Source organism: Ailuropoda melanoleuca, chromosome 2, assembly GCF_002007445.2.
Source record: "Ailuropoda melanoleuca isolate Jingjing chromosome 2, ASM200744v2, whole genome shotgun sequence".
NCBI lineage: Eukaryota > Metazoa > Chordata > Mammalia > Carnivora > Ursidae > Ailuropoda > Ailuropoda melanoleuca.
This window is the reverse complement of record NC_048219.1, coordinates 17,029,381-17,056,917: the sequence shown is the minus strand read 5'-3', so window position 1 is coordinate 17,056,917 and position 27,537 is coordinate 17,029,381. Positions and strand designations below refer to the sequence as shown.

The window sequence follows — 27,537 nt, the reverse complement described above, 5'->3', positions numbered from 1 at the left end:
GTACAGTAAACATCATAGGTAAATACTAAGCAAGTTTGGTATTAATTTTATTCTATTTTCTGTATAACTTTAAGTACATAAAGGTTTATTTCCACAGGCCTCAGGAAATGGGTAGAAGTCACAGGACAGTCTCTCTTCCCCCCCAAAAAGTTGCATATTTTGGTAAGTGTCCTAGAGAGAAAAACTGTCATTTACATTAGCAGTGCTGTGCGAGATTCTTAATAAGACCTAAAACCAGGCTGCAGTGGAGATTTTAGTCCTTTGTTTAGGTGCCCGGACAGAAACCGAAGCAGTTGAGCATGACAGGGCAAAGGAGGCAGTGAAGGTAGAGGGCAGGCACCTAGCACGGAAGGAGGAAGGAATTCCAGATTCCTTGGAATGGTGTGTTTTCTTTTTCTTTTTTTTCTTGTTTAAGTCATCTCTGTAGGAAGGTGCTGGGCAGGGATCCCAGTGAAAGGAAGGGGCCAAGACTCCTTTAACTGGCCTGGGTGCAGGGCGCTGCCACAGCGGCTGACGCAGGAGAACCTACCCTCAGGCTCAGGCCGACCCAGGACGGGAAGCAGAATAAAAGGAACAAAAGGAACGCTTAGAGGAAACCACTTTGCTTGGAATGCTAGCTGGCCAAGCTTCAGCCTTTGGTCCGGTGCAACCCCTGCCTTACTTGTCCACAGTGTAAAATTAGTTTGGTTAGAAGAACCAGCTAGAATCACACCAGCCTCCGCTACCTTCATGCTCATTGTTAGAAAAAGATGAACTTGTGGGAACATTCTGATCTGTTAATCCCTGGGGACTGCTTTATTCTTCCCAAAAGACTGTTGGTCCCATGGCCCCCAAAGGCTGAAAGCTAGAACACGCCAGTCCTGGTGGGCGGCTCCTTAAGGACGGGCTGGCGGTGTGGTGGAGCCGGGAGGGAAAAGCCGCACCTTCCCGCAGAAGATCAACTGACCTGCGCTCCCGCCCCAAATCTCAGCCTGAGGTATATTTCAGTGAAGGCAGGTAGCTGTGCTTCTCAAAGCAGAGAAGCAGTTTAAGAGCAGAAAGGTAGAGGAAATCTAGAAAAGAACCGTCTTGATACAGATTTATCCCATGGTGTGAGGGAGAGGGCAAAGAAACCAGTGGCACTTCGCTTATCCAGCAATTTCTGTCACTGTGGTGACCAACTTCTGCCCATTCCATAGGGTCTTGAACTGCTCAGGGACTGGGAATTCATTCTGGAAAAAAAAAAAAACACAAAACCACACACACACACAAAAACACGTTTAAATCCAAGCTACAAAATAAATTGGGGTTAAATCTTACAATTTTCCCCCAGTGCTTGCTCCACAAAACTCCTGGAGCAAGTAGGATGTTGACAGAGTGAGAGAGAAGCACCTGTAGCAGCCTGGCTGTGTAACCAGCAGCACATCTCGTACTACCCACCTCCCCTGCCACGGACATAACGAAGGGCGCTGCAGTGTAGGAATGAGAACAAAGGCCCCAAGGCCAGAGAGACAGAGAGGTGTGAGTCTGTTTCCTACTGTTCCTGGATCAGCAATCTTGGACAGACAAACCTGGGAGGTGCAAACAAGAACGTATATGGCTGCACAGCACCAGTCCCATAGGGGACTATGACTCAGTCCCATTCCTTGTTATTACCCTGAGAGTCTGCTCAACCTAAGAATGGAAAACCACCTTCCTTTGGAGCTCTACTTCATGAGACTATCTTACACTCACGGGTGGGGTGTTTGAGGTGTGTATTGCTAGGCTGGACCCACTCAGTGCAGAATGGCCATGAACTAGCTTTCTCCAATGCAAGAAATCTTTAGTCCCTCCTGTTTTTAGGGCATTCCACCAAAGAGATCAAGTAACTTACAAAGTCACCGCCTTCTGTAGGGATGAGGACATTCATCTCAGAAGATTTGGCACTGACTATCTCGCAATCCAGGGAATTCTTGCTCAGATAAACATGGCAGCCATCTGTTTTGTTGATGGAAATGGTTGGCACTTTACCCATTACCTGCAGAGAAAACCAAGAAGCTGAGTCCCAATAGCTGAGGAGAGCAACAGTACATTTCAGGAAAAAGCTTTCACTGTTTCATGTGATTCAGCAACTACATGAAAAGCTTCACAGGTACACAGCAGATACCGGATACTAGAGGTGGGCTGGGATGGGTGCTGGAAAGGGCTCACTGTAAGAGCCAACTCTTCCTGCCACCAAAGCAGCTCAGCTTACAGACTCAGTAGAATCAAATTCCCACCACAGCAACATCGGTGGGTCAGCCGTGTCTTTCAATTAATTCCTCACGGACCAAAGGAAGTAGCCAAGATATCAAGTTACCTGAACTTTGACATCCCTACTATTGATTATCTCCACAATGCCCACCACGTCATCGAACACCAGACCGAGTTTCTTACAGTTATCTAGAAGAAAGGGAGCAGATCAACAGTATAGCTTTTTCACGAGCCTTGTACTTACAACCCCGAGATCAAGACCTGAGCTGAGATCAAGAGTTGGACACTTAACCAACTGAGCCACCCAGGCGCCCCATCAACAGTGTAACTTTAAAGGAAGCTACTGTAATAATTTTAAGAATCTTTAGGAATAGGGCAGGTATGGTTCCAGCCTTCTCAGACTCTAGGACAGAGCCTGCCTAGAACAATGACAAAAACTCACCTACTGTAATGGAGTTAATTTTGCCCTTTATTTGCAATGTCGTGTTGACACACTTGTATATGTAAGCCACCTGTTTCAGCTCCGTGTCATCAATCACCAGGTTGGGAACATTCTCCTGATTTTCCTGTTAAAAGAGATAGGGGACCCTTTTCAGGAATCTCATCACTAACACACTGTACACCCAAAAACAAGCTGTCCCAAATTTTTGTTCTTATAATCTAAGCCAGAACCCTGCACTCACTTGGCTGTGCTCCACTTCAATCCCGTCTCCACTTCTTGTTCCCCCCAAGTCCTGGCATTTTTAACTCACCACTCGCCACTTCTTGCCCTCCAGTTCAAGTACAGCTGGCTCCTTCTTTGTGGTTGGTTTGGGGGAGGGGCTGACTCCTGGTTTAGGAGCAGAGAACGGTTTGGGGCCACTTCGTACTGGACCACTCTGAGCCTTCAGGGCAGCGTTCTTGTGAGTCTTCATGTCATCAGATACATGTTTCAGGGCTGCAGGAACAACAGCTACCTTGTGCCTGTCCTTCATAACACGGCTTTGGGCTGAGGCGATAATTAACTTCTGCTCTCAGTTTTAACAAAAACTTTTAAAGCCAAAAGCCAAGGCCTTTGAGATGTTCTCTCACAAGCAGTTTTGGAAAAGTGCTTTTAGAATTTCCCTCCTACCCCAAGGTTCAATTATGCAGTTCCATTAAAGAAAAAAGAAAAAAAACACGGAATGTGTATGAAAGGAATAGGTTATGTGAATGCACAGAAAAAGACCTTGACAGACACATACCAAATACATATTCACAAAATATGTATGGTTTTTAAAGCAACAGAAGAAAAAGTAATATGTGATAAAGAAACTTTGGTAAAAGGAAAGAAACCGCACCCACAGCTGACCTACCACGCCCCCTACTCAGTGTTTACATTTGAAATCTCATTCCATGCGTTTTCCTACTGATAAAAGCTTTGTATTTGGTTATAACCACACAGTGTGTTAACAAGTTTGGTTTAACGAGTTAACACTTAAAAATTTTCTCATGTTAACCTATAGTTTCTAAAACTGTTTTTTTTTTTCTTTTTAAGGAAAAGATTCCATAATCACCTGCTGCAGGCTGATACACTTCTTGCTTTTGAATATGGCCCAATCTAAATAACCAATACTGACTGGCCCTTTCAGCTCCATTACTCCTTGTGGCTGGAAATACTAGATTTCTTCTTCAACACTGCATGGTTCACTGCAGACTAAGACTTAATGGCTGCATAATATCTTTTTAGGAGGACATACACAGTTAACCATTTCTCTTATTGCTGGATATTCAGGTTGTTATACCATTTTTAGCTACTACAAATAATACTATAGAATACTTGTTCTTTTAGGTATTTTTATAGGTAGATCCCTCGAAGAGGGTTGTATAATTTAGTTTTCTACCTGCTGTGTATAAGGTATCTACTTTCTCTATACCAACACTGGTAAATCTTATGCAAAATTTCCATGACTAATAAACATCCTCTGACGTAGTTAACCCCACCCCCGGGGCACACAATGACTTCCCAAAGAGACCATGTAGTAACACAGAATAGGCTCTAGGGTAAACTGCCAGCACCAGACCTTGGTACAATGGGGTACTCCATATATGCCACTTAATATGAAATAACTTTCCTATGGGGCAGAAGGGTTCCCTCAACTATAATCATCACCCATTTCAATTTCCATTTAAGCCAGCTCTGAGGTCCCTTTGGGCAACTTGAAGGACAGTGACACCCCAATGAAATCTCCCATACACAAACCAGGGTTCTGGTTTATAGATCGTCAGGTCTCTAGTTGATAAGATCTGGTGCAAACAACTTATTCTTCCAACTTTTCTTGCCAACACATTCACTTACCATGTGTGATGCTCTCCCCCTGATTAATCTGCGCAAACAGTGCTGAGCGGGAAGCAGAATCATCTGAGCCCGAACTGGTGGGGACTGGTGGGGGAGGTGGGCCTGGTGGGGGAGGAGGAGGACCGGATCCAGCAGAGGGTCCAGATGGCAATCCACTCAGTTCTTTTGCCATAGGCCCCTGGAAGAAGAAAGGCAGGTAATACAGCCATCCCCTCTTCCCCTCTGTACCCTTCCCAACAGGGTCTACATGTATTCAGGGACATGGGGTTTCCATTGTAGCCCTTGATGCTTTGATTTGTGCTCCCTATCCGCACCCAACTTGGCTTTATTCCCTTTTCACCCTTTCCCAAGGATCCAACCCAGCTCCATTTTTCAACTTTCCCATCATTCCTTTGGCCTCTAATTCCAGCTCTAACCCAGCTCTATAAATCGACTTAGTGTGTCACCAGTACCATAGCCTCAACGATGCCAAGACTGATGTCATCTCCTGTCTGCTCCCCTACCTATACAATCACCCCTTTGTTTCTATTTCAGTAAAAGATGTTGCCATCCAAGCTTGACTGTTCAATCTCCTGGAGTCCTCCAACCCCCTTAATTCCATCAAATCTTTCTATTATTTTGGTTATAGTTCTCCTAAGTTCTTCTGCACCAGCCCCTAGCACCATGAGAGCACTTCCACAGTCGGAGCATAAGCCCTCATCCCTGACCTGTAAATTGAGACTCTCTTAAGAACAAGTCTGATCATTATCACTCTCTTGCTCAAATACCTACGTCAGGTACTTTTCACCTAATACTAAGTCTAAAGTCATAATCAACGCTCCTTTCCAGCCTTTTCTCCTAAAAATCTGACCCTCTCCTTACTGAAGCCAGAGATGACCAATCTCTACACTTAACTCTACATGTTACATGTACTCTGTTTAAGCTATGCTGTTTGCTAGTATCCCCATTTCTCCCACTTCTCACTGTTCTATACTTGAAAAAAGTCTCAGATCAGAGTACACCTGTTCAAAGTACAATCTCTTCCAGTGAGACTCACGCTCCCTTTTACTCTGTAGTCTATATCTTTAGTATAGCATTTAGCTTGGTGATTTGTACTTAGGATTTTTGTATTTCTATTTTTAAGCTTCTGAAGGGTTGGGATAATGTAACTCATTCTTCTGGCTGCCCTCTAGCCCAACCATAGTCTCTGACCCATGTGTACTGAAACTGAACAGAACTGAGTATTTCTCTCATCTTTGCTTTCTACACTCTTTTCTTTTTTCCCTTCTTTTCTCCCCTTTTTCTTTCTACTCTCCACTGAAAAGACTAGCTTCCTTCTTGGGCCTTGGTAGCAACAAAGTCTAATAAACTTGTGGACCATGTCCCGGAGGGATAGGAGGAGGGAGGGAAGACTCACTCACTAACCGTTTTGCTCCAGGCCAGTCCGGTGGTATGGAACTCCTTAATGTAAGCCTGTAGCTCTGTCCATATACTCAAGTAAGCTTTGACCCAATCCACATGCTTCTTATCACTGGGAGAATTAAAGAAGAACTCATCACAGGGGGCCAGGGTACATTACAATAGTCATTCCAGAACCCCTATCTGTGAGCTGGTATCCTCCTGGCTATGGCGTGGCTCTGCTCTGTGGCAGCTTTTCTATCATAACTGAGCTTTACAGGGTGCCTGGGTGGCTCAGTTGGTTAAGCGTCTGCCTTTGGCTCAGGTCATGATCTCAGGGTCCTGGGATCGAGCCCCACTGAGCCCCATATCAGGCTCTCTGCTCAGCGGGGAATCTGCTTCTCCCTTTCACTCTTCCTTTGAGCTCTCCCCTCTCTCGCTATCAGATAAATAAAATCTTAAAAAAAAAACAACTGAACTTTACTATTCTTTTTTAACCTATTACCCTAATTAGACTAAAGTCCATTTAGATAGGGATTCCAGATCATAGTTCTTCCTATCTCTTATAGCAGTATTCCTCAAACTTTTTTAAGTATAACAAAACTTTTTTTCTAAGTAGACCTTAGGCAGAACATAATATACAAAACTAATAAAAGCAGACATTCTGTGCATGAAGCTGTGGTGGAGAGAAGGTTCCTCGGGCATCACTGCGGAATCCCAGGACTTCAAGAAACTCAACTGCCTTATAGCACAGTGCCTTATGTCAAAATATGTCCCCCCCACCAAAAATTTAAAACTTCCCTGGAGGAAGTAATCATTAGATTATAGAAAGAGCACTGCACTATGGTTCAAGTCTCCCCTCTTCTTATATATTAGCTGGAAGACTTTATGGCTATTTAGCATAAGACCTAATTTGCATCAACTGTAAAGTGTGGAGTTTTAATGGTAGGGTAAATCAAAACACTGCAATGTTTAACTCCAGGTTGCTGGAAGGATCAAGGAAGTGCCCGGTGTTCTGAGACATACTTCACACACGAAGGCTATTCCTTCAGAGTTGTTACTCAACAAACGATTGATGGAAGAAAGGAAGGGTTTGGGTAATTATGCAGCTGAGTGATAGCTGCCTGTAGTCACTCCAGCTCAAAACTAGCAATGGAGAAGTCAGTTAGGACTGGTGAACATATGTGGTTAGACATACAATGACCACCCCTACTTGATACCTGTGCTTTGCAAAACAGCCTTCCTCTCTTCTTACCTAGCAAATTTCCTAGTAAATCTTACTGAACCTTTTGTCATGGGGCCAGTTAGAAATTCTCAACAAAGGAACAAAATCCACCTTGTCTAAAAAGGCAAATTAAAGGGCATTTGTGGGGATGCCTGGGTGGCTCAGTCAGTTAAGCGTCTGCCTTCAGCTCAGGTCATGATCCCAGGGTCCTGGGATTGAGTCCCACATTGGGCTCCTTGCTCAGCGGGGAGCTTGTTTCTCACTCTGCCAGCTGCTCCCCCTGCTTGTGCTCCCTCTCTGACAAATAAATAAATAAAATCTTTTAAAAAAATAAAGGGCATTTGTCTATTTTACCTCTAGCAAAACTTCCTAAACCTGAAAGGGTAAGGATTAGAAGACTAAAAGGGGCTCTACAAACCCTAGAAAAAAAGCAGAAGTGAAAACAGAAACACTTCCTGCTTGCAAATGCTGCTTCTATGAGCCAGTATCTACCACACTTTCCAGAAAGCAGCCCTGGGGTACAGAACCTTGACCCTTTGCGAAAAGGCTGGACTTACACATCTTTGTACTCCTTGAGGACTCGGTTTGTATAAAACATGGCAGCATCATTCATTTCTTTCACATAGGGACCAGGCTTGGGAGCCTAGAAAAAGAGAAGCTGTCAGTGACTCAGAGCCTCTCCAGCCATATCTCCTTACCTCTTTCATTCCATCCCTTCCCTTCCCTCCCACGGAAGTTGCACTGCTCACCACAGCTACCCAACCCAGGGCTTGGATACTTTCGCTGACAGCTGACAAGTGATTGAACAACTTGCTGCCTCGGTTCTTCTCCCGGAAGGTTATCACTTCTTGGATCTGCTCTGAGATGGGTGCCAACAAATCAGAAAGCTTATTCTAGGGAAAGATGAAGGAAAAGATTCAGGTTAATCTTTCTGCAAAAGCTTTATGTGTTGGTCAACTCTGATTCTGCGGGCAAGAATTCCCCATGGGCTATAATGAACACCCAAATAAACTTTGTATTCATCCCGCACACATTCATAGGGCTAAAATACTGCTCATCAGCTCACTCGCCTTAGGCTAGATCTGGTGGTTCTTCAGGACCAGGACTCAGACTCCAGCTACACTGCAAAATTCTACCATTTCAGCCACTTGTCTCTTTTCTGTCCCACTAGTAAGAGATACTAGCTCATTTCTGAGGCTTTACTCATGGTGGTCTCTTCTTTTTCCATCTACCCAAATGCTCCTCATGCTTCATGAGGAACAGCCCTCCAGCTCCAGCCACACTGGCCTCTTACAGCATCTACTGCATAACCAGTTCTGGCACCTTATCACACATCAGCATAAACTATTAATGGACCCTTGTTGAGCATGTTTTTCGAAATTTCTCATGAATTTTTCAAAGACAAGGGCTTTGTCTCAGCCTTCTTTTATAATCCTTATAGTCCTCAATACATTGCTAGCCATATAGCAGCTGCTGAGCAGAGATCTGCTGAATCAAATGCAATTAGGGGGGCTTGGCATTTGAACAGACAGCTTAGCAAAATGCATGAATCTTGTGTTTCCATGTTTTATCCTTTCAGCTCAGTTTCCCGAACATGTCAATTCTCAGATCTTAGCACAAAAACAGTCTAAAGTAGGAGTCAGCAAACTTTCTCTAAAGAGCCACACAGTAAATATTTCAGTCTCTGCAGGACACATGGTCTCTGCTTCAACTTCTCAACTCTGCCATTATAGTGCACAAGGCAGCAACAGACAATACTTGAAAGAATGGGCAGAGATTTTTTTGTGTTCCAAAAATCTTTCATTACAAAAGAGATGGCAGGCCAGATATGGCCTGGAGACTGTAATTTATCAACCCTTAGTCTAAAGCTCGGGAAATATTAACAGTGTCTCAGCTGCCTGATTTGTTGTGGAAAGTGTGGGTTTGGATAAAAGGTACAGACCAATGCTTTAACCATTCAAGACAGATTAAGAATTAGAGTCTAATATTTTTAACATTATCTTATAATATTTTTACATTATTTAGGCATGCTGAGGGTCCAGGGATTTTAATACAGCATTAACAGGAAGACTTATTAACTCTCTGCCTAGGAAAGTCAAATGCAGAAAGAATAAATAGAACAAAACTAAAATCTTTGGTTCTGAGAAAAATCTACATTTTCTCTGATTTTCATACTTTGGCAACATAAAATTTTGAGGTAGGAGTAAACTTAAAGGGAGATCCCAACCACAAAAGGATGAGGGGGGAGCAATACAGTAGGGGTTTTAGGATCCCCACAGCAGCATTACTAAAGCCCAGTCACAGGGAAGCAAGAGAACCACTCTCTATGACCCAAAGGACTCAGGAACAATATGATGAATTTGGCCTCAGCCACAAGGTTAAAAAAGGCTGTCTACTGAGAGATGCAGCAAGGTCCAGGAGTAACTACGGTCCTAAGTAAAATGACAGGAAAATACAAAACAAAACAACACCCTCCAAACCAGTAGAGTCCAATAAATACTCAATGGGACATTCTGATGCACTTTTAGTCTACTTCTGGGACTTGGTGTGAATGTACATGAGCCTGGAAGGTCTATTTTAGTATGTTGTGATATTTAGCAGAAACCTCTCAACTTGTCCTGAGCATCAAACCACAAGGAAACCAACTAGCAGTGAACTTACGCCTGCTGGCTGCTGACACTGAGAGGCTGTAACCAAGAGAGCTCGCTCCAACTTCAGACCTGTGTGGACCATCTCCGCCTGCCAGAAAGAAGAATCACTTATCAATGACACATTATACCCGGAGAGGGTCCTGATAAGAATAACCTGAAACCTCCACTTCCACATACTCTGGTAGCAAACCAGGCACGTCATGTTGCTTTCCTCAGGTACTCCACATTCCAGGGAGTGACAGCAGAATTACATATACCGCTGTCTCTGTTGGAACTCATCAGGGATACATATCCAGGACATGAAGATAATCAGGGTTGCCTTAGATGAAATCAGTCAGCAAATGGACATGCAGTGTGATATGAAGTGCACAGAAAAATCCCTCCTGTCTCTCATCACCGAAAAAGCTCTTTTCTCAAAAACTTGAAGCAGAAGTAAAGGCAAAGGCCAAATTTATGTCTAAATTCTCAAGGTTATTTACTCCTTTAAATTACAACTATTTCTCAAAGGCTGGGTCATAACTCATTCAGATTAAAAACAAAAAAGAGCACAGTACAAGTAGGAGAAACACTGCTTAATGAAACTTATGACCAGTTAAAAATACATATTTTTACTGATAGCCTTGGTCAAAAGAGTTTAAGAAACTTGAGGCTATAAGCACTATCTAAACACAAAAATTCAAATAAGGTAACCTATTTTTTCTAGATTTGCATTTTTAGAATATACAAGTGATACATGTTTTTAAATCTTTGCAAATGTTACACACTGTATAAAGTAAAAATGCAAGCCCCCACTCTTGTATCTAAGTCCCAGTCCCACTCACTAGAACTAACACCACCGCCAACAGATGGCACATGAAAAAGGCTCAAAATAGATGTTCCAAAGATCAAGCAACTGGTCTTGCTGAACGGTCAGGAAGATCCTGAACATGGTTTTTGCTTACAGAGGATCACTCAGAGGACAAGCAAAAAGATTCTGGGTCCCAAAAAGAGATTCAGAATATATATTTGAGTGTGGGGGTGGCGATGAGGGAGGTGGCAGCACATGAAACGAGGTGGGTGGAGAGGCACCTGTCATTGCCTACTTCACATTCCTGCTGTGAGCTAAGTGTGAAAATAACTCACATTAGCATAACTAATAACTATCATGCATAGTTTTATAAATGCTAAGTCATGACTATGACTCCTTTGAATAAGCCACCCTAGACTTGGTTATATAACATGCTGGGATCAAAATGGTAAAATGTTCTCACTATAAAGATAACCAAGCCATCTTTTAATTTTTTTTAACAGATCTTATTTACTTATTTATTGTACACATGTGGGAGGAGGGGGAGAAGGTGAGAATGAATCTCAAGCAGACACCTTGCTGAGCGTGGAGCCTAATGCGGGACTCGATCCCATGACCCTGAGATCATGACCTGAGCCAAAATCAAGAGTTGGATGCTTAACTGACTGAGCCACCCAGGTGCCCCCCCAACCAAGCCATATTTTATGCACCAAGCAAGTTATCAGTATAAAAGAAGCCCATGCAGAAAATGTGATAAAAGCAGAGGGCCTGGAAAATTCTGAGGAATTGTTCCAGTGCATGGAGTAAGCTCCTCAATGATGGAGCCAGGAGCCTCTAAAGGGGCTCTTAAACCAAGGAGTAGGATTTGAAAATAGTCACCAGTCCTTAAAAGAGGGAAAAAGGGGCAAAACATCCTTACATGTTTCTGCACATCTCCCCCAATCTCTTTACTGATCTTCAGGTACTCTGCCACAGGACCGGCAAGCAGTGAGTCAAATGCTTGCACATATGGAGCTGCTCCTGCTAAAGGGAGACACACCACAAAGAATCAGTCACGCCCAGAAAGGTGATTTGTTAAAAAGCACTTCCACATGAAAGTGGAGAGGAAAGGTTAATACAGTAAACAGAATGCTGGAACATGAGCCCGGTACCACCAACTGACTGTGTGACCCCAAGTTCCTGTTCCTCTCTGAGCTTAATTTTTTTTACTTATAAAATGAAAACTTAAAAAAAATGATCCCCCGAGTTCCCTTTTAGCTCTAACATTCTATGATTCATTTGGTGCATATGCAAAATGGTTAATTTGCCAATCATTTGGACAGAGGAAATTTTAATATCATTTGTCACTCAACTTACACTAGAGTGGTTATGCTAAAGAAAGAACAGGAAGTATCACACAAGCAGGAAGTTCTTATGTTAAAATAACCACAGGCCTCCCTATACAAGTCACTTCCTCCCTTAATCTGTTCAGAGGCGATGAATTTAGTAGATTAAGCGTTTTGGAACTTAGTAGATTAAGCGTTTTGGGAAGTTAACTCCAAAAGAGAGAATACACTGTGATAGAAAAATTTCAGGCCAAGGCACTGAGTCTTCATTCAAAGTATTCTGCTGCGCTGGGTACTGCTTACCTTTTGGAGCACTGTCTCCATACCCACAGTGCATGTCAGAGGCATGGGATACTGCCTCCAGGCGGCCCACAGCCCTCTCCAATCTTTCTACCAGATTTTGCATGTCAGCCATAATGTACCGCCTGCTGAAAGAGATCATATGTCACTCGTTGTTTTAATAGTACATAGCACCTAAGGAGAAAAGACAGAATACTCATGGGGTGAGGAGGATACTAAATCTGAAGAATAGAATCAGTTAATAATAAAACAAAATGAAAAATAGACTAACATATTTGCAAAATCATAAAGACTTCATTAAACAAGAGAGCTACACAGAAAAAGGTGTTCACTGAAAGCAAACGTTTACTCATTCCAATACTTACTGAGTATTTACTATGACACCACGAAATATTTGTGCCAGAATTTAGAATTTATTATAAAGTAGTACAGTCACATATCGCAGTTTGTGCCTCCCAACAACTACTCAGGAATGGAAGGTTAATTACTACACTTTACAGAGAGAGGAAACTTAATTACAGTGAAGTTAAATGACTTGCCTACAGTCACACAGCTAGTTAATTAATAGGAAAGCCAGCACTCAACAAGTCTTCTAGCTCTAAGTTCAGTGTTTTGTCCTACAACATCCTGCTGCCTACATATGGAATGCCCCAAACCAAGACGAATAGATACTTATTCTGCCCTCAATAACTTACAGTCTAATAGTGGGTACTTGACATGTACAATAACAACTACAAACAAATAGAAAAAAAATGTTAAGGTGATAGAAGAATGTTGCAGATAGAACAACAGAATTTCAGAAAGGAGGAGAGTGTATCAGCTGAAAGAATCAGATGAGGATAGTATGGACATGCTGCCATTTGAGCCAGGCTTTACAAATGATAGTATGATCTGGACTTGCAGGAGGAAAACACACATCCAGGAGAGCTTTCTTCAGATCTTTCACAAGTACTAATTTACCTGAAACTAGTCTCACTCGATGTCTAAATCTTAAAGAAAGTAAGCTCTACCAAAGAAAGGAACTTCTCTGGCTTGTTCCCTATTATACTCTACCATCTAGACCACTACTTGGCAAGTAGAAGGTGTCCAAGTAAAATATTTATGAAGTTAATGAGCCTGAAACATAGCGTCCCAAAACTCCAGAGGGACAAGTGTTCTGAAAGCTGCCATACTATACATATAATCATTAAATGTTTTCAAAACACATTCACATGAAATGTTTGAGACCATAAGTGATATCACAAAAATAAGTCAGTGAAATTTCAGTCAAAGCCTTGACTTGGGAGATCCCACTTCAAAACAGGAATTAGTTCAGGTAACTGAAGCTGAATGAACTCAACACCCTTGAAATTGCCTAAAATGACCATAGCAATTACAATTTCCTCAAAGATGACGACATGTCAGAAGATCTCAACCTAACATACTGTCCTCCCTGTGGAGGCGATAAGCAGTTTACAAGACTAAGTAAGGAAATATTTTTAAATTTTAAAAAAAAATTTTTTAAAAAAGATTTTATTTTTTATTTGAGAGAGAGAAAGAGACAGCATGAGTGGGGGTGGAGGGGAAGGGGCAGAAGGAGGGAGAGGGAGAAACAGATTCTCCAGTAGCAGGGAGCCCGACACAGGGCTCGATCCCAGGACCCCAAGATCATGACCTGAGTCTAAGGCAGACGCTTAACTGACTGAGCCACGCAGGCGCTCCAAGGAAGACAATATAATCCCTGTCCATTCTTTTCTGTGTATAGGCTCTGGGTCTCTCTGGGCCTAGTGACTTACCAGAGAATGTTTTTTTTTTTAAATCATAGAAAAAATTTTATTTAATAGTATCTTTCACTGCCATGACATCTGAAGAGGCTTTCAACTCTTAAAGACTGACCTTAATATAGCAACATCACAGAAGATAAAATTTTCATTTTTAAATAAAGATAGTAAAAAGGAAAGAAAAAAGTAATGCCACATTCCTTAATATCCATGAAAAAAAATTAACTCAAGTTTAAATACTTTTGATTTTATTAAAGAAAGTCTAAGATAACGAATTCTACATTTTTAAACATTATTATTTTAAGAATCACTTATTTCTTCATGGTGCCAGCATGTTTCCCATACTTCCACATATCTTGACATCTTGAGAATGTTTTGTTTGTTTTGACTTATTTAAGTAATCTCTACACCCAATGTGGGGCTCAAACTCACAACCTTGAGGATCAAGTCCCATGCTCTTCTGAGTCAGCCAGGCAAGCCAAGAATGTCATTTAAAAGACAATCAGAGAAAAAAGTGAAAATGTGAACCAAATAAACCTTTTCATTCCCTGGCCTGGAGAAGTAGCAGAAGTCTACAAGTCTCTTCTCTTCTCACAAATGAAACAGACTAGAAGCAACCAATATATTCTCCCTTATGTTATGCCACCATCACCTGAGTACCCAAATTACTGACCATTCTGGATACTGTCCAGGAACAGATTCATATATAATCCACCACAGTCAGTAAATCTCAGGGGAAAAGGCAAGGAATTCAGTAAACTCCCAAGCTATCTTCCATTAATAGATATCACCCACTCCAGGGGCACCTGGCTGACTCAGTCAGTGGAGTGTACAACTCTTAATTTCAGGGTTGCAAACCTGAGCCCCATGCTGGGTGTAGAGATTACTTAAAAATAAAATCTTTTTTCCCTTCATTTTTTTTTTTTAAGCGAGAGGGAGAGAGCGCATGCTCCCAAGTGAGGGGGGGTAAGAGGCAGAGAGAGAGAGAATCCCAAACAGGTTCCATGCCCAGTGCAGAGCCTGATGCAGGCATTGATCTCATGACCCTGAGATCATAACCTGAGCCAAAATCAAGAATCAGATACTTAACCAACTAAACCACCCAGCACCCAGGCACTCTGTTAAAAATAAAATCCTAGGGGCGCCTGGGTGGCACAGCGGTTAAGCGTCTGCCTTCAGCTCAGGGCGTGATCCTGGCGTTATGGGATCGAGCCCCACATCAGGCTCCTCTGCTGTGAGCCTGCTTCTTCCTCTCCCACTCCCCCTGCTTGTGTTCCCTCTCTCGCTGGCTGTCTCTATCTCTGTCGAATAAATAAATAAAATCTTAAAAAATAATAAAATAAAATCCTAAAAAAAAAAGATACCACCCATTCTGTTATAAAACACATTCCTTCATATACAATGGATACTACAGGTTGAGGCTAGTGTTAACATGGAAAACATAGTACAAATGTCTCTAATGGCTGCCAGGATTAGTGAACACCTGGCCATCTTAAAAGCTTAGTAATACATCTTCATGAGATTTTGGATCCTATTTTTCTGTATTTCACTTGGACTTGTAAACTTTCGTTGCTAAACAAGCTACAGTTCTACTGTCTAACTTGAACAGAATATAAAAGGATAATTTAGCTATCACTTACAGTAATCTCATTCTACCATTAACCAAACAGGAGAACAGTACTTAGTTTTTTGTTTTTGGTAGAGGCAGGGTGAAATGTGAGATGCTATAGGAAAGAGTATCCAGAATTGAGGGACCAAAAGACGCACCTTGTCTAATTCTCCATCCCCACACACATATTCACGTTCTTCAGGTGGTCATGTCCATTCCAAAGCCTTCAATTAGTATTATTGCAGTATCATCCAGTCTGCTTCCAGAATGGCACCACAACAACCATCTAGAGACCAAAGACTCCCAGAGCAGCATATCCAGCTCAAGCCATTCTTCTGGAATTTATAATTTTAGATCCAGCTTCCTTCTAGACATCCCTACCTGGATGTTTAGAAACCATCTCAAACTGAAGTACCCAAAACAGAACTCATCATCTTCCCACACCTCCCACCCCCAGCGTCTCAGAAATCCAGCACTATCAATCACTTGATTGACCAAGTCAGTAACCCAGGGACTATTAGGCAACAAAGAGTGGTTAAGACATGGTCTTTAGAGAAGTCAGACAGTTTGGGGGTTTGAATAACAGTACTCACTGGCACTGTGACTATGAGTGTTATCAAATTTTCTGAGCCTCAGCTTCCTTATTTGTATAATGGAGAAAACAGTACAAAATCTAAAGGGCTGAAGTTAGAATAAAGGGGAAATAGACTTGACCCTTGAGCAACACAGGTTTGAAATGCACAGATCCATTTACATATGAATTTTGCACAATACAGTACTGTAAATGTATTTTCTCTTCCTTTGATTTCAATAACATTCTTTTCTTTAGCTTATTGTAAGAATACAGTATATAATATATATAATATACAAAATACGTGTTAATCAACTGTTTATGTTATCATTAAGGTTTTCAGTCAACCCTATGCTATTAGTAAATCCGGGGGGGGGAGTCAAAAATTATATGCTGATTTTCAACTGCATTGGGGGGTCAGCACCCCTGACACCCATGTCGTTCAAGGGTCAACTGTACACGTAGCAGGACTGGATCAGTGCTGAAAAACAGCAAGGACTCCTTAAGTGTTAACTAAATTATATTGTTCCTTACTCCCCCAAATCTAGTCAGTCATCAAAATCCATAGGCCCTATCTTGCTTATCTCATGAGTAGATGCCCCTTGCCTTCATCCTGACTGTCAAAAATCAGGTCTTCATGACTTTGCCTAGATTACTGCAATAACCTCCTTGCCAGTCTCTCCTAATTACAGTAATAAACCTTGTTTATCCATTCTCCATACTACCACCATAATCTTTCTCAAATGCAAATGTAATTATGTTTTACTTAATATCATTCAGCACTCTCTCAGGGCATTCAGGGTAAAGTCCAGATAAGGGTTTCCATAATCTGGTCCTGCTTTATCTCCTACTACTCTCCTCCAGTTTTACCTCTTGCCACACCCTTTCTAAACACACTAAGCAAGCCAGGACTGCCTGCATTTCCAGAAAGAATCATGCTTTCTCTCACTTCTGAGCCTTCATGCGATCTACTCTGCTTGGTTGTTGTTTCGTCTCATAACTCCTACTTGCCTTTTAAGACTCAGCTAAAGTGTTACCTTCTCTAGGAAGCTTGTCCAGTTTGGTATGTTTTTCCTTCTCAATCTGCTCCCTCTCTAGAATTCCTACTGCCTTTTAAGACTCAGCTAAGGTACCACCTCCCTAAGAAGCATTTCCAGTCTGTGCTCCCTTAACATTGTACACTTATCTCTACCACACATTTAATATAGTGGTTTAAAATCATTTATTTAATAGTTAATAGGCAACTAGCCACCCTAAGGGAGGGACCATGTCTTTGTTAATTCCAGTACTAAAATGTAGTAGGCACTATAAATACAGTAGGCTAATAAGGGTCCTTTACCCTCTTGCCCCTCAAAACAAGTCTGGCTGTCTCTACTGACAAATCTGGGGAGATTTTTTTCCCTTTTTTTTTTCCCTCCTTGCCTGTCTGCAGGATCTTACAAATACCCCATCTGTCAGATAAATGCTACCTTCTTGGGCACAAATCACAATGATAAAGAGATCTTCAAACCAAGTAACCATAAAGAAAATAACATTGTTTATTAGATTATATAATATTAATTAAAAATATTCCTTTACACTTGTAAGTGCTTTACATCATCAATCTGTTGCTTCTTTTGAGACTTAATATAATTTTATGGGGTCTGTTATGAAGATACTGATCCCCACCTTTAGAATGAAGAAACTGACAGAAGTTAAAAAGCCTGCCAGATATGGGTCAACCGGTAGCTAGAGAACCTAGGCTCCGTGCACAAATTTTCTGACTCCTAGTCTGAGGCTCTTCTCACCACTCCACATGGCTTTTAAGCAATTAAGTGACCATGTGGTTCATCACAGAATCCAGCCCCTACTACTTGCTGAGCACAGCACTGTGGGCTTAAGGCCGCTTCATGGTGTCCTAAGTTACATTATTAGCAGCTTTTAATTTATCTGCTTTCGATTTTCTCCATGGAGGCCAATATTTCTTCATAGTGTAGATGACACATATTTGGAAAGCAAAAGTTTAAAATAAGGCTTTTCCACAAGAATTAGAAGTGCCAGAGTAGAAGACTATGGCTCTGCCTGATCTTGTTGTCATTTCTGATTGACAATAGCCAAGAACCAAGTGTAAGCCTCCATAAATGAATGTGCAACTATCTAATCATTCATCATAAAACCTTCAGAAAGAGAGGCAGTCCTAATTACAGAAGTCTAAAGAAAAAAACTAGGATTCAGGAGACCAAGCTTTGAGTCCCAACTTTGCTGTGTATTCACTGTATAACCAAAGGACAGTCAGTTAGTAATGGGTCCTCACCTAGCACACAGAGATGGAAGGATCAAAGGAGATGAGTTATTTTGGGAGCCTTAAAATGCAGTTCAAATGTAAAATGTTATCACTGCATGCGGCGTGCTAGAAGACAGGTTCCAGGAGGATGGGAATTTATCCACTCTCCTCCCCCAACCCAGCTCCACCAATTCGCAGCACCTAGAACAACCTGGCACACAGGAGACGCTCATAAAATCAAAGGGCTTAACACTGTACTTAGCAGCTACTACAGACACAGAAGACATGTGGGTCCTGCCCTCAGGAAACTTTCATTCTAAATAGGAAGGGCAACACAAATGAAAATGCCAATGGAATAAATAATGATGACATTTTCTAAAGTTCTGTTAGAGATTAGGAAGAGACCTTTTTCTAATTCCACGTAGATTAGGAAAAGTTATAGTACCAGCCTATATACTAGAGCTTTTTCTTTGCAGAGTTGTATGGTTCTGAATGAAACAGTATAAATGACTATATGCTCTGAGAGTTGAGAAGAATCAGTGAGGACTGGAGATGATCCAGTGTTAGGAGGGAAGTGGGGCATCTTGATGGAAAAGTAAAAGAAAAAGGGGAGACACTCCAGAGCAATCAGAAGCAAGGAGAGAATACAAAGGCTATGTACATAAAGTGTGAGGTTAACCTGCATAGAGCATTGAGTATCATGAAAAAAAAGGCTGGATAAGCAAGCCAGACTAGGTTATGAAGGGCACTGAAAGCCAGACAGTATTTGAATCTGATGCTGTGATAAATGTGAAACTGTTTAAGCATTTTGAATGAAGGAATAATAAAAAGCAAAATTTTCACAGATACTGTCTGATCAACAGAATGCGATTTGGAATGGGGAAGATATTAAGGTATAGGTTAGGTTACACTAGGAAGCTATTATGGTCTAAGTTAGGTTGAAATGCTGCTATTCATCCAGCTATAAAGTAAGAGGGCTACTGAAAAAGTATTTTTTATATTCCAAAGGAAAAAACCCCACAACATTTAGTGTCTAGCCAGATACAGAAACCAAAAGAAAAGAATCAATTAACCTACAAGTAATCAGTTTAAAGTAACTAAGTGACTAGCACCTGAATTAAGTAGGAATATAAAAGAATGGTAAAACAGTTTTCCTGTCCCAAGGGAATCTAGCAGGAGAAACAAAGCTACCTTCCCTTGAATTACTGGCTCTCAGGATTAGGAAGGATTCTAGAAATCATCTTGTAAAACCACCATCTGATGCCCAAACAATCCCTTCAACATTCTCAGCAATTAGTCAGGTAACCGCTGTTCAAACACCTTCAGTGTAGAGAACCCGAGACCTCTGGAGACAGCCCATTCCATTCAGACAGCTCAAAGTATTTAAAAGTTCTTCCTTATATGGAGGCAAAATCTGCTTCCCTGCAACTTCCACCCACTGATCTTGGTACTGCCCCTGGAGGTCATACAAAACAAGTGTGCATTAAACACAGAACAAGTACTAACTGTGTGGTACTGACTACTGAGTACTGAGGCATTCAGAGAAGGGAGTCAAAGACAGACTCAAATTGCAAATCCAGGGGGCCTAAGAGAATGATGACACTAAAGGCAAATAACAGGTTTCTGGCACGTATTAGGGCAAGAAGATGAGGTCAGTTTTGGATAAGCAGAGTCTGAAGAGGAGATGAAGCTTCTAAGTGGGTATTTAGAAATCAAGCTTGGGGAAGGATCAAGGCTGGAGACTGACAGCAAGGTATCAGCAAAGAAATATCCTAAAGTCATGAGAATGGATAGGCTCTTGAAGTGTATCACACAGAGCAAAAAGAAAACTATGAGGTTAATTCTCCAGCAATTTCTTTTGTGGTCTGAAACAAGAAAAATCAGAAATGGCTAGTGACTCTTGCCAAAGCTGCTTCACAGTCTCATCATTCTAACAGTTCAAACAATCCAATTCCTTCTGCCTACTCAAGGAAGTTGTTCAGAAGTAAATGGAACCGGGTTACTCCTGAAGTTCTTGTCTCATCTCACCAGGCAATTAAGCCGGTGGTATGAATGTCTATTGAGTTGAAAGTTGCTATGCTTAAAATGTTTTCTACTGTGTCTGTTGCTGATCCTCTAAGTCATACCCTTAAGTAAAACTGAAACGCAGTTATCCAAGTCAGCTCGTACACTATGACAGCACAACTATGACAGCCCAACTGATCTGCTTCAAAATGCTTCATTTGGCCTTGCCTTTTTAATTCTGTTCCTGAGATGGCATCCTAAGAAAATAATACAAATGTAGGAAAAGTGATAGGCAGATGGATGTTCACTGCAATATTAACTTAGACTTCTACTGGGGTGCCGGGGTGGCTCAGCTGGTTAAGGGTCTGACTCTTGATTTCAGCTCAGGTCTTAAACTCAGGGTCTTGAGTTAAAGCCCTGTGTTGGGCTCCATGCTGGGTGTGGAGCCTACTTTATTTATTTGTTTTTTTAAAGATTTTATTTATTTACTTATTTAAGAGAGAGCACACAGAGGGTGAGGAGGGGCAGAGGGAGCGAGAGAATCTGAAGCAGACTCTGCACCAACCACGGAGCCCAATACAGGGCTTGATCCCACAACCCTGAGATCATGGCCTGAGCCGAAATCAAGACTCAGACACCCAACTGACTGAGGCACCTAGGTGCCCCGTGGAGCCTGCTTTAAAAACAAACAAACAGGGGCGCCTGGGTGGCACAGCGGTTAAGCATCTGCCTTCGGCTCAGGGCGTGATCCTGGCGTTATGGGATCGAGCCCCACATCAGGCTCCTCTGCTGTGAGCCTGCTTCTTCCTCTCCCACTCTCCCTGCTTGTGTTCCCTCTCTCACTGGCTGTCTCTATCTCTGTTGAATAAAATCTTTTAAAAAAAATAAAAATAAAAACAAACAAACAAACCTTAGACTTCTACTTACAGGGGAATAGCTAAATGTACTGTGGAAAGAGACTTGAAGAGAACACAAAATTTACAGTATTTGTCACATTAGACGTGATGGGGTTTTGGACAATTTACCCATTTTTCAAACCTTTAGCAGAATTTCTTTATAATAAAACAAAACAAAACCCAGCTCCACTTGGATATCTCTCCTAAGGTACCACAAAGCTATAAGGCATTAGTTAGTTCTGCTAACAGTATAGATTTTGAGCCTAGTTCTCATCACTAGGCTCTAATACGCCACAAAGCAAAACCTAGACATGCTAACAGGAGATATTTATGACTTGGTTGTTTTAACCCAGAAACCAAAGAACAGATACCACTTTGCCCCAGTAAAGACGCCATCAAATCTAACCCAAATCAGGAGCCACTGTTCTTCCCCAAGCATTTGGTTTCACTGAGGGAACCAATGACATTTAGTGTCTGACTCACTGCCACCTGAGGTTTAGATTAAAAGAGAAAGGCCTATCTTCTAGGGAGGTTAAGAATCTAATCCAGTATCAGCACCTATCTCCGGTTCTGTCCCCTATCTGAAATTCCAGGAGCGAGCAAAGCTAGTTAGAATGTGTAAGGTGAAGTCAGACTTAGGGACTAGCTGTTTCAATGGTTGGGGCAAATAAACAACTTTATGTGGACATGGGTTCCCCTCTCTCTCTTATATTTAAGGAATGTTATGAGCATTCATAAAGCATTCAGCAGGCATCTTTTACTTGTATAAGGAAAAAGTGCATTGGCTAAGATTTCAGCTGGGTAGCTGCATAAAGATAGATCCAAGGATGCCTTTTGTCCCTAGCCATGATTCAGCTAGAGATATGAAAAAGATATGTGACTGTGAGTCTATAATTAAACTTAAGTATAGGAATTTTAAAAGACCTCTGCAGGAGAAAAACAAAAAACAAAAAAAGCAAGCTCGCTCCTTCCATGAAATATTTCAGCTATATTTTCCAGTCAAATGGAAAAGTTTAACACTACAGGTCTGATAATACAAGGCAAACAAAGCTTTATTATAGCTAAGGAATATTTTTAGAGTTTTGATTCTTTTATTAAGTGTACATAATGGTGTATCAAAAAAGAAATAGTTTCATGGTGAATGCTGTAGTTGCATTAATTTAAAGATGAGTCAACTCTAATAATTTTATCAATCAAAATAAACAGAGTACCAACATCATAAACTATAAGCAATTTAAAATAAATGGTAATCCCTGTTCACTAAACCAAGCTGTCTAAATGCAAGCACCATGAACATAACAGGAATTTATATACCCAATATAAGGGATATGTGTATCTGCTGACTTGCACTGTCAACTAACCCAAAGCTTTCTTCTAGTGAGTGTCTCATGAGAGGCATTTCTCTATGAAGATCACATCCTCTGAGGAAAACCAAAAAGCAAGTCCTTCAAGTATCACCCAGAGATTCCCTGAATAAACAATAATTCTTGATGCCTCAATGAAAAATGATTCATTCACTAAAGGATACCCAGTGCTTATCATGTGCATACACTGTGCTAAGCATGGCCATGAAGCCTGCCCTAGAAAATTTAGTTGGAGATAAGACGCTACACAATCAGTTATGATATTTTCTAATGCGGTGGTTCTCAATCGGGACAATTCTGTCCTCCAGGAGACATCGCACAATGTCTGAAGACATTTTTGGTAGGCACAATTGAGCAAGTGTTAGTGGCATCTGATGGGTAGAGGCCAGGAATACTACTAAAATCCTACAATGTACAGGTAGGACAACCCCACAATGAAGAACCACCCAGCCTAAATGTCAACTGTGCCACGGTTTCTAAGAAACCCTGCTCTAGTATAATAAGGAGCAAAAGGTATAAAAAAAATGCTAATGTAGTAATTTAGGACTTTTTTTTTTTAAAGATTTTATTTATTTATTTATTCGACAGAGATAGAGACAGCCAGCGAGAGAGGGAACACAAGCAGGGGGAGTGGGAGAGGAAGAAGCAGGCTCATAGCGGAAGAGCCTGATGTGGGGCTCGATCCCATAACGCCGGGATCACGCCCTGAGCCGAAGGCAGACGCTTAACCGCTGTGCCACCCAGGCGCCCCAATTTAGGACTTTCTGAATTAGAATGTCTATCTGCATCATCTAATCAATATTAAGGTAAGAGTCCAACTGTGGAGAATTTTGTGAACTGGACAATGGAGTTTAGATTTGATTCTTTAGGAATATGAAGCCAGGTTACGATAAGAAGATGAAAATGGTTCTTTTTATTTTATTTATTTATTTTTTTTTTTAAAGATTTTATTTATTTATTTGACAGAGACAGAGACAGTCAGTGAGAGAGGGAACACAAGCAGGGGGAGTGGGAGAGGAAGAAGCAGGCTCCCAGCAGAGGAGCCTGACGTGGGGCTCGATCCCGTAACGCCGGGATCACGCCCTGAGCCAAAGGCAGACGCTTAACCGCTGTGCCACCCAGGCGCCCCGAAAATGGTTCTTTTTAAAAGATTAGTCTGGTTATGGTAGAGAAGGTGGAATTTAAGTATGAAAACCAGGTTAACAGAAAGTAAAAAAAGAAACTGATGATAATTCAAAGGGATAATCACTAGTACTGGGTAAGACATGGCTTGAGGATCCTCAGATTTCAAATCTCAGGATTAAATTTCCAACCAGAGGGTTCAACCTCCAATGACACTTTGCATTTGCTCGTTTAAGTAATTAGCATTTTTGACTCACAACGCTTCACAGAAAACCAAAAGGAGGAAGTCACTTTTTAAATAAAGGCTTAGTCCCTGGTTAAAAAAAATAATTACAACTAAACATATGTATGTACAACCGAGAAAGGGGGTGAGAAAAAAAGATCGTCCCTCAAATTGGAAACAAAACATTTTACAAATTAAACAGCTAACCTTCTCAGAGCAAAAACATGCTCACTGAAACTTAACAATGCCATCAGTTTTGCTTTGCATGACAGGTTGTACTTGGCAAAGTACTTTCACCTCTACCATTTATTTAAATTCCTCTCAGACATAAATTATGCCCACCTGATTGAGGAAGTATTTCTAGTGAAGAAAAATGTGGGAAATTCCTACAGAAATTTCTTTATGCTGGACCAACACAACTCAAACAATAAGTAAACTGCCAACCACAGGATAAAACCCAAACACATTCAAACAAGGCATCAAAAGCCCTTCCCAACTTGGCAGCCATCTATCTACCTTTTTTTTCTGGTCTTATCTTCTGCGGCAAACTGAAGGCAAACTCCAAAACTCCAGGTACTTCACTGAATGTAAGCCCTTTCCTGTTTGTGCTGCAAACATCTCAAATTAAATATGTCCAAAATTCATTTTCTTTCCATGCCACCTCCCCAACTGACTCCTCTCACATTACCTACCTCAGCAAATGGTACCACCCAGTTCCCTAAGCCAGAAAACCAGGCATTCATCCTAGACTACTCCTATTTCTTCATTTCCATAAAAAATTAGCCTCCAATTCTACAGATTCCATCTTCTAAATACTGCTCAAATTTGATCCCTCCTCTCTTTCCCACTGTCAGGGTCTTAGTTCAATCCATGACTATGGCAAAAGCTTCCCAACACTGGTTTACTTCACCATCATGTCCCTTCCAACTCAACAAACTAAACCTTCTAAAACATAAATCTGACCACATCATTTTCCTACATAAAACCCTTCAAAGCCTCCTCACAGCTTTCCAAGTAAGATCCACATTACTCAGCATGGTTTTACAAGGTCCTTCATATTTGACCCACCACTTCCCACTTCCTTCACTTCTCCATGCGTTACTGGAATTTCAGTCACACTGAACTAGCTGTGGTTTTTCACAGGTCCAGATCTCCGTGTCCTTGCACTCTTCGCCTGTAAACCCCTTTTCCAGATTCACCATATGGCTAAATAAGTCCTGCTAGACTTATCCTCAAGTATTTCTCCTCTATTCTTGCATAGCCTTGTGCTCACACAGAGCATTATGACAGGGTAAGCCATCCCTGACTGACCTGTCTGCCCCCCCCCCCAACAGCAACAATTATACTCCTAGCCACCAGGGCCAAGCGCCTCATTTAATATGTGCTTCAAACATACTAAGGGCTCAATGAATCAGTGGTGAATGATGAATGAGCTGAGCTGTCTTGTTTTTTTACTTGAACAGCGATCCCTACAAAGAGCTTCAACTAACACAGTTCCGTTACTAACCTCTGCCTTAAAAGGTTCTCATCCTCTCTTCATCAAGCTCATTGCTATTTATCCTTCAAAATTAATCCTAAATTTTGCTCTGCTGAAGGGATTTTCCCGAGCCCCAAGTTATGTATTTCCATAATACCCTGTTCTTTCCTAACACTCACCACATTTATAATTACTTCTTAAACGTCCCTGCAAAAACTGTTAGCTCCATGTGGGCAGGGTCTGGCTTGTTTTGTTTCAAAGCTATATTCCCTGGATATGGCAGTGCCTGACTGAGTAAACAGAATTTGTTACACTGAATTTAATCCTGTGAGGTAAGCAGAGATCGCCACTTAAAAGATGAAAAAAATAAAGCTCAAGGAAGTTAAATAATGCATCTATGGCTACAGATACTTAGCAGTGGGGCCAGACCAAACCTGAGCCATCTGATTTCAGGTCCAGAAGTATGCAACAAATGCAATAAAGTTAACTAAGCCTTTCAGAAAAGGAGCAACAGACCTGGAAGAATGAGAGGCTATCTGACCGCAAATACAAAGACCTGCCCCACTCTTTTCTGAAAAACTCCCCAGGCATTCCAAACAGGTTGCATTAAACAAAAAACAAAACAAAACCAAAAAAACACGCAGCGGGCGGTCTTTAACCTGCAGCTGCCTGCGAGACAACACCGACCGGAAGACCACTTAAGAGGTAGAGAAAGGTTCCTGGGAAACAGTCGTGGGAAGGATCTGGAACTGATGATCTAAGGAATTAAGGTCTTGATTCCAATTGTTTCCCTCACTCGCTGTAAGATCGTAGACCAGCCTCTTCGTCCGGGGATCAATTTACCCATCCATGCAATGGGGACGAGATGGGGGCCAGGGAAGACTCTAAGGTGTCGCTGGTTCCTTAGGAATGGCTACGTCTGGGCACCTTAGGAATCAGGCCCCGCTGAGGCTGACAGCCAGGACTGCGAAATCCAGCGGAGGGGCCTCCCCAGAGGAGCCCGGCTCAGTTGGTCACCCTGGCCCCACCTCAAGAAACCGCGCCCAGGATTCGGGGTCGGCCTGAGGGCCTCCGCTCCGGCCCCTTCAGTAGGGCTCACCATGAGCGCACAGGCCGGAAGGGCCATTCAAAACGCCAGGGGCCGGTGGGCCGCGGAGTGGACCCCAGTCCCCACCCGGCCGCGTACCCTCACCTTAGAGTTCCGCCTCACCTCCCGACTGCGATCAGCCGCTCTCCACTTCCGGCAAGAACCGCCCAGCAATCTTCGCGCGACCCACTTCCGGGCCCTCACTGGGCGCGGCACCCCCACCGGAAATGGACGGCCGCTGAAACGCCGAGGTGGAGGAGAGACCGGGAAGTCTGGCCGCCCCGCTCGTCGCTCCGCCCCCTATTCTCCACGCCCGGAAGGGAGAATCCTCGCTAGCCCTGAGGGCACATGGGATAGAGTCCCGCCCCCAAAGCGACAGCGGCCGGGGGAGCGTGCTCAAGGGGAGGCCACGCCTCTCCGCCAAGTGGCGGGAGCCGAGTCGTCCGGACCAATGAAGGGCCCAAATTACCGGCTAAGCTCCACCTCCGGAGGAGGACAGGTGAGTGGCTAATTAGTGCTCCTATCAGTGTGGTCTCAATGGCAGAGCACCGGCGTAGCGGTCGGGAAGGGGTCTTGGAGGGACCAGGAGGCAGGCTTCTCTGGGGGCGGGAATCCGGGGCAATCGTCTGCTTTAAAGGAGAGCGAAGCTAAGCTCCGCCTATTTGGGCGTGCGTACCTCAGTCTCCCCGTTTGTGACGTAGGTGGGTCGGTGGGGGCGCGTGGGCTCAGCCCTGGGTTTCTGGGCGTGCCCGCCATCGCCCCGCTCGCTCTGCCTCCGGGCTGGGAAGGTGGAGGCTCGCCCCACTTCCTGTTTGTTCCGTGTGCTCTGTGACCATAGATGGTCAGGTCTGGGGCCGCGCGGAAGCCTCCGCCCCGCGGTTTTGCAGTCCTTCCTCCCCGCGCGCTGGGTGTGGTCCCCGAGAATAAGTTGAGCGGAATTGGAGAACATCCTGCCCCACTCCGTTAAA

The 27,537-nt window shown here is 42.6% G+C and overlaps 2 protein-coding genes across 11 annotated transcripts; one reads left to right on the top strand and one right to left on the bottom strand.

Annotated features, from left to right (window-relative positions):
* Window positions 1–30: 30 nt before the first annotated feature.
* CAP1 (cyclase associated actin cytoskeleton regulatory protein 1) lies at window positions 31–26,842 on the bottom strand. 10 transcript variants are annotated; one of them, XM_034649993.1, is made up of 13 exons: window positions 26,693–26,842; window positions 12,197–12,321; window positions 11,488–11,591; window positions 9,792–9,869; window positions 7,880–8,023; window positions 7,688–7,773; window positions 5,933–6,038; window positions 4,529–4,706; window positions 2,964–3,148; window positions 2,654–2,777; window positions 2,318–2,400; window positions 1,853–1,996; window positions 31–1,211 (listed from the first exon to the last, which is right to left on the bottom strand). In XM_034649993.1, the coding sequence occupies exons 2-13, from the start codon at window positions 12,306–12,308 to the stop codon at window positions 1,128–1,130; spliced, it is 1,428 nt and encodes a 475-aa protein (XP_034505884.1). In that variant the 5' UTR covers window positions 12,309–12,321; window positions 26,693–26,842; the 3' UTR covers window positions 31–1,127. The 10 variants fall into 10 exon arrangements, with proteins under 10 accessions (XP_034505884.1, XP_034505893.1, XP_034505882.1 ...); XM_034650002.1 differs by having other exon boundaries at window positions 11,488–11,588; XM_034649991.1 differs by having other exon boundaries at window positions 12,197–12,318; window positions 26,693–26,834.
* Window positions 26,583–27,537, top strand: LOC117797205 (myosin IC heavy chain-like). The gene is made up of 2 exons (XM_034648305.1): window positions 26,583–27,068; window positions 27,408–27,537. The coding sequence occupies exons 1-2, from the start codon at window positions 26,583–26,585 to the stop codon at window positions 27,534–27,536; spliced, it is 615 nt and encodes a 204-aa protein (XP_034504196.1). The 3' UTR covers window position 27,537.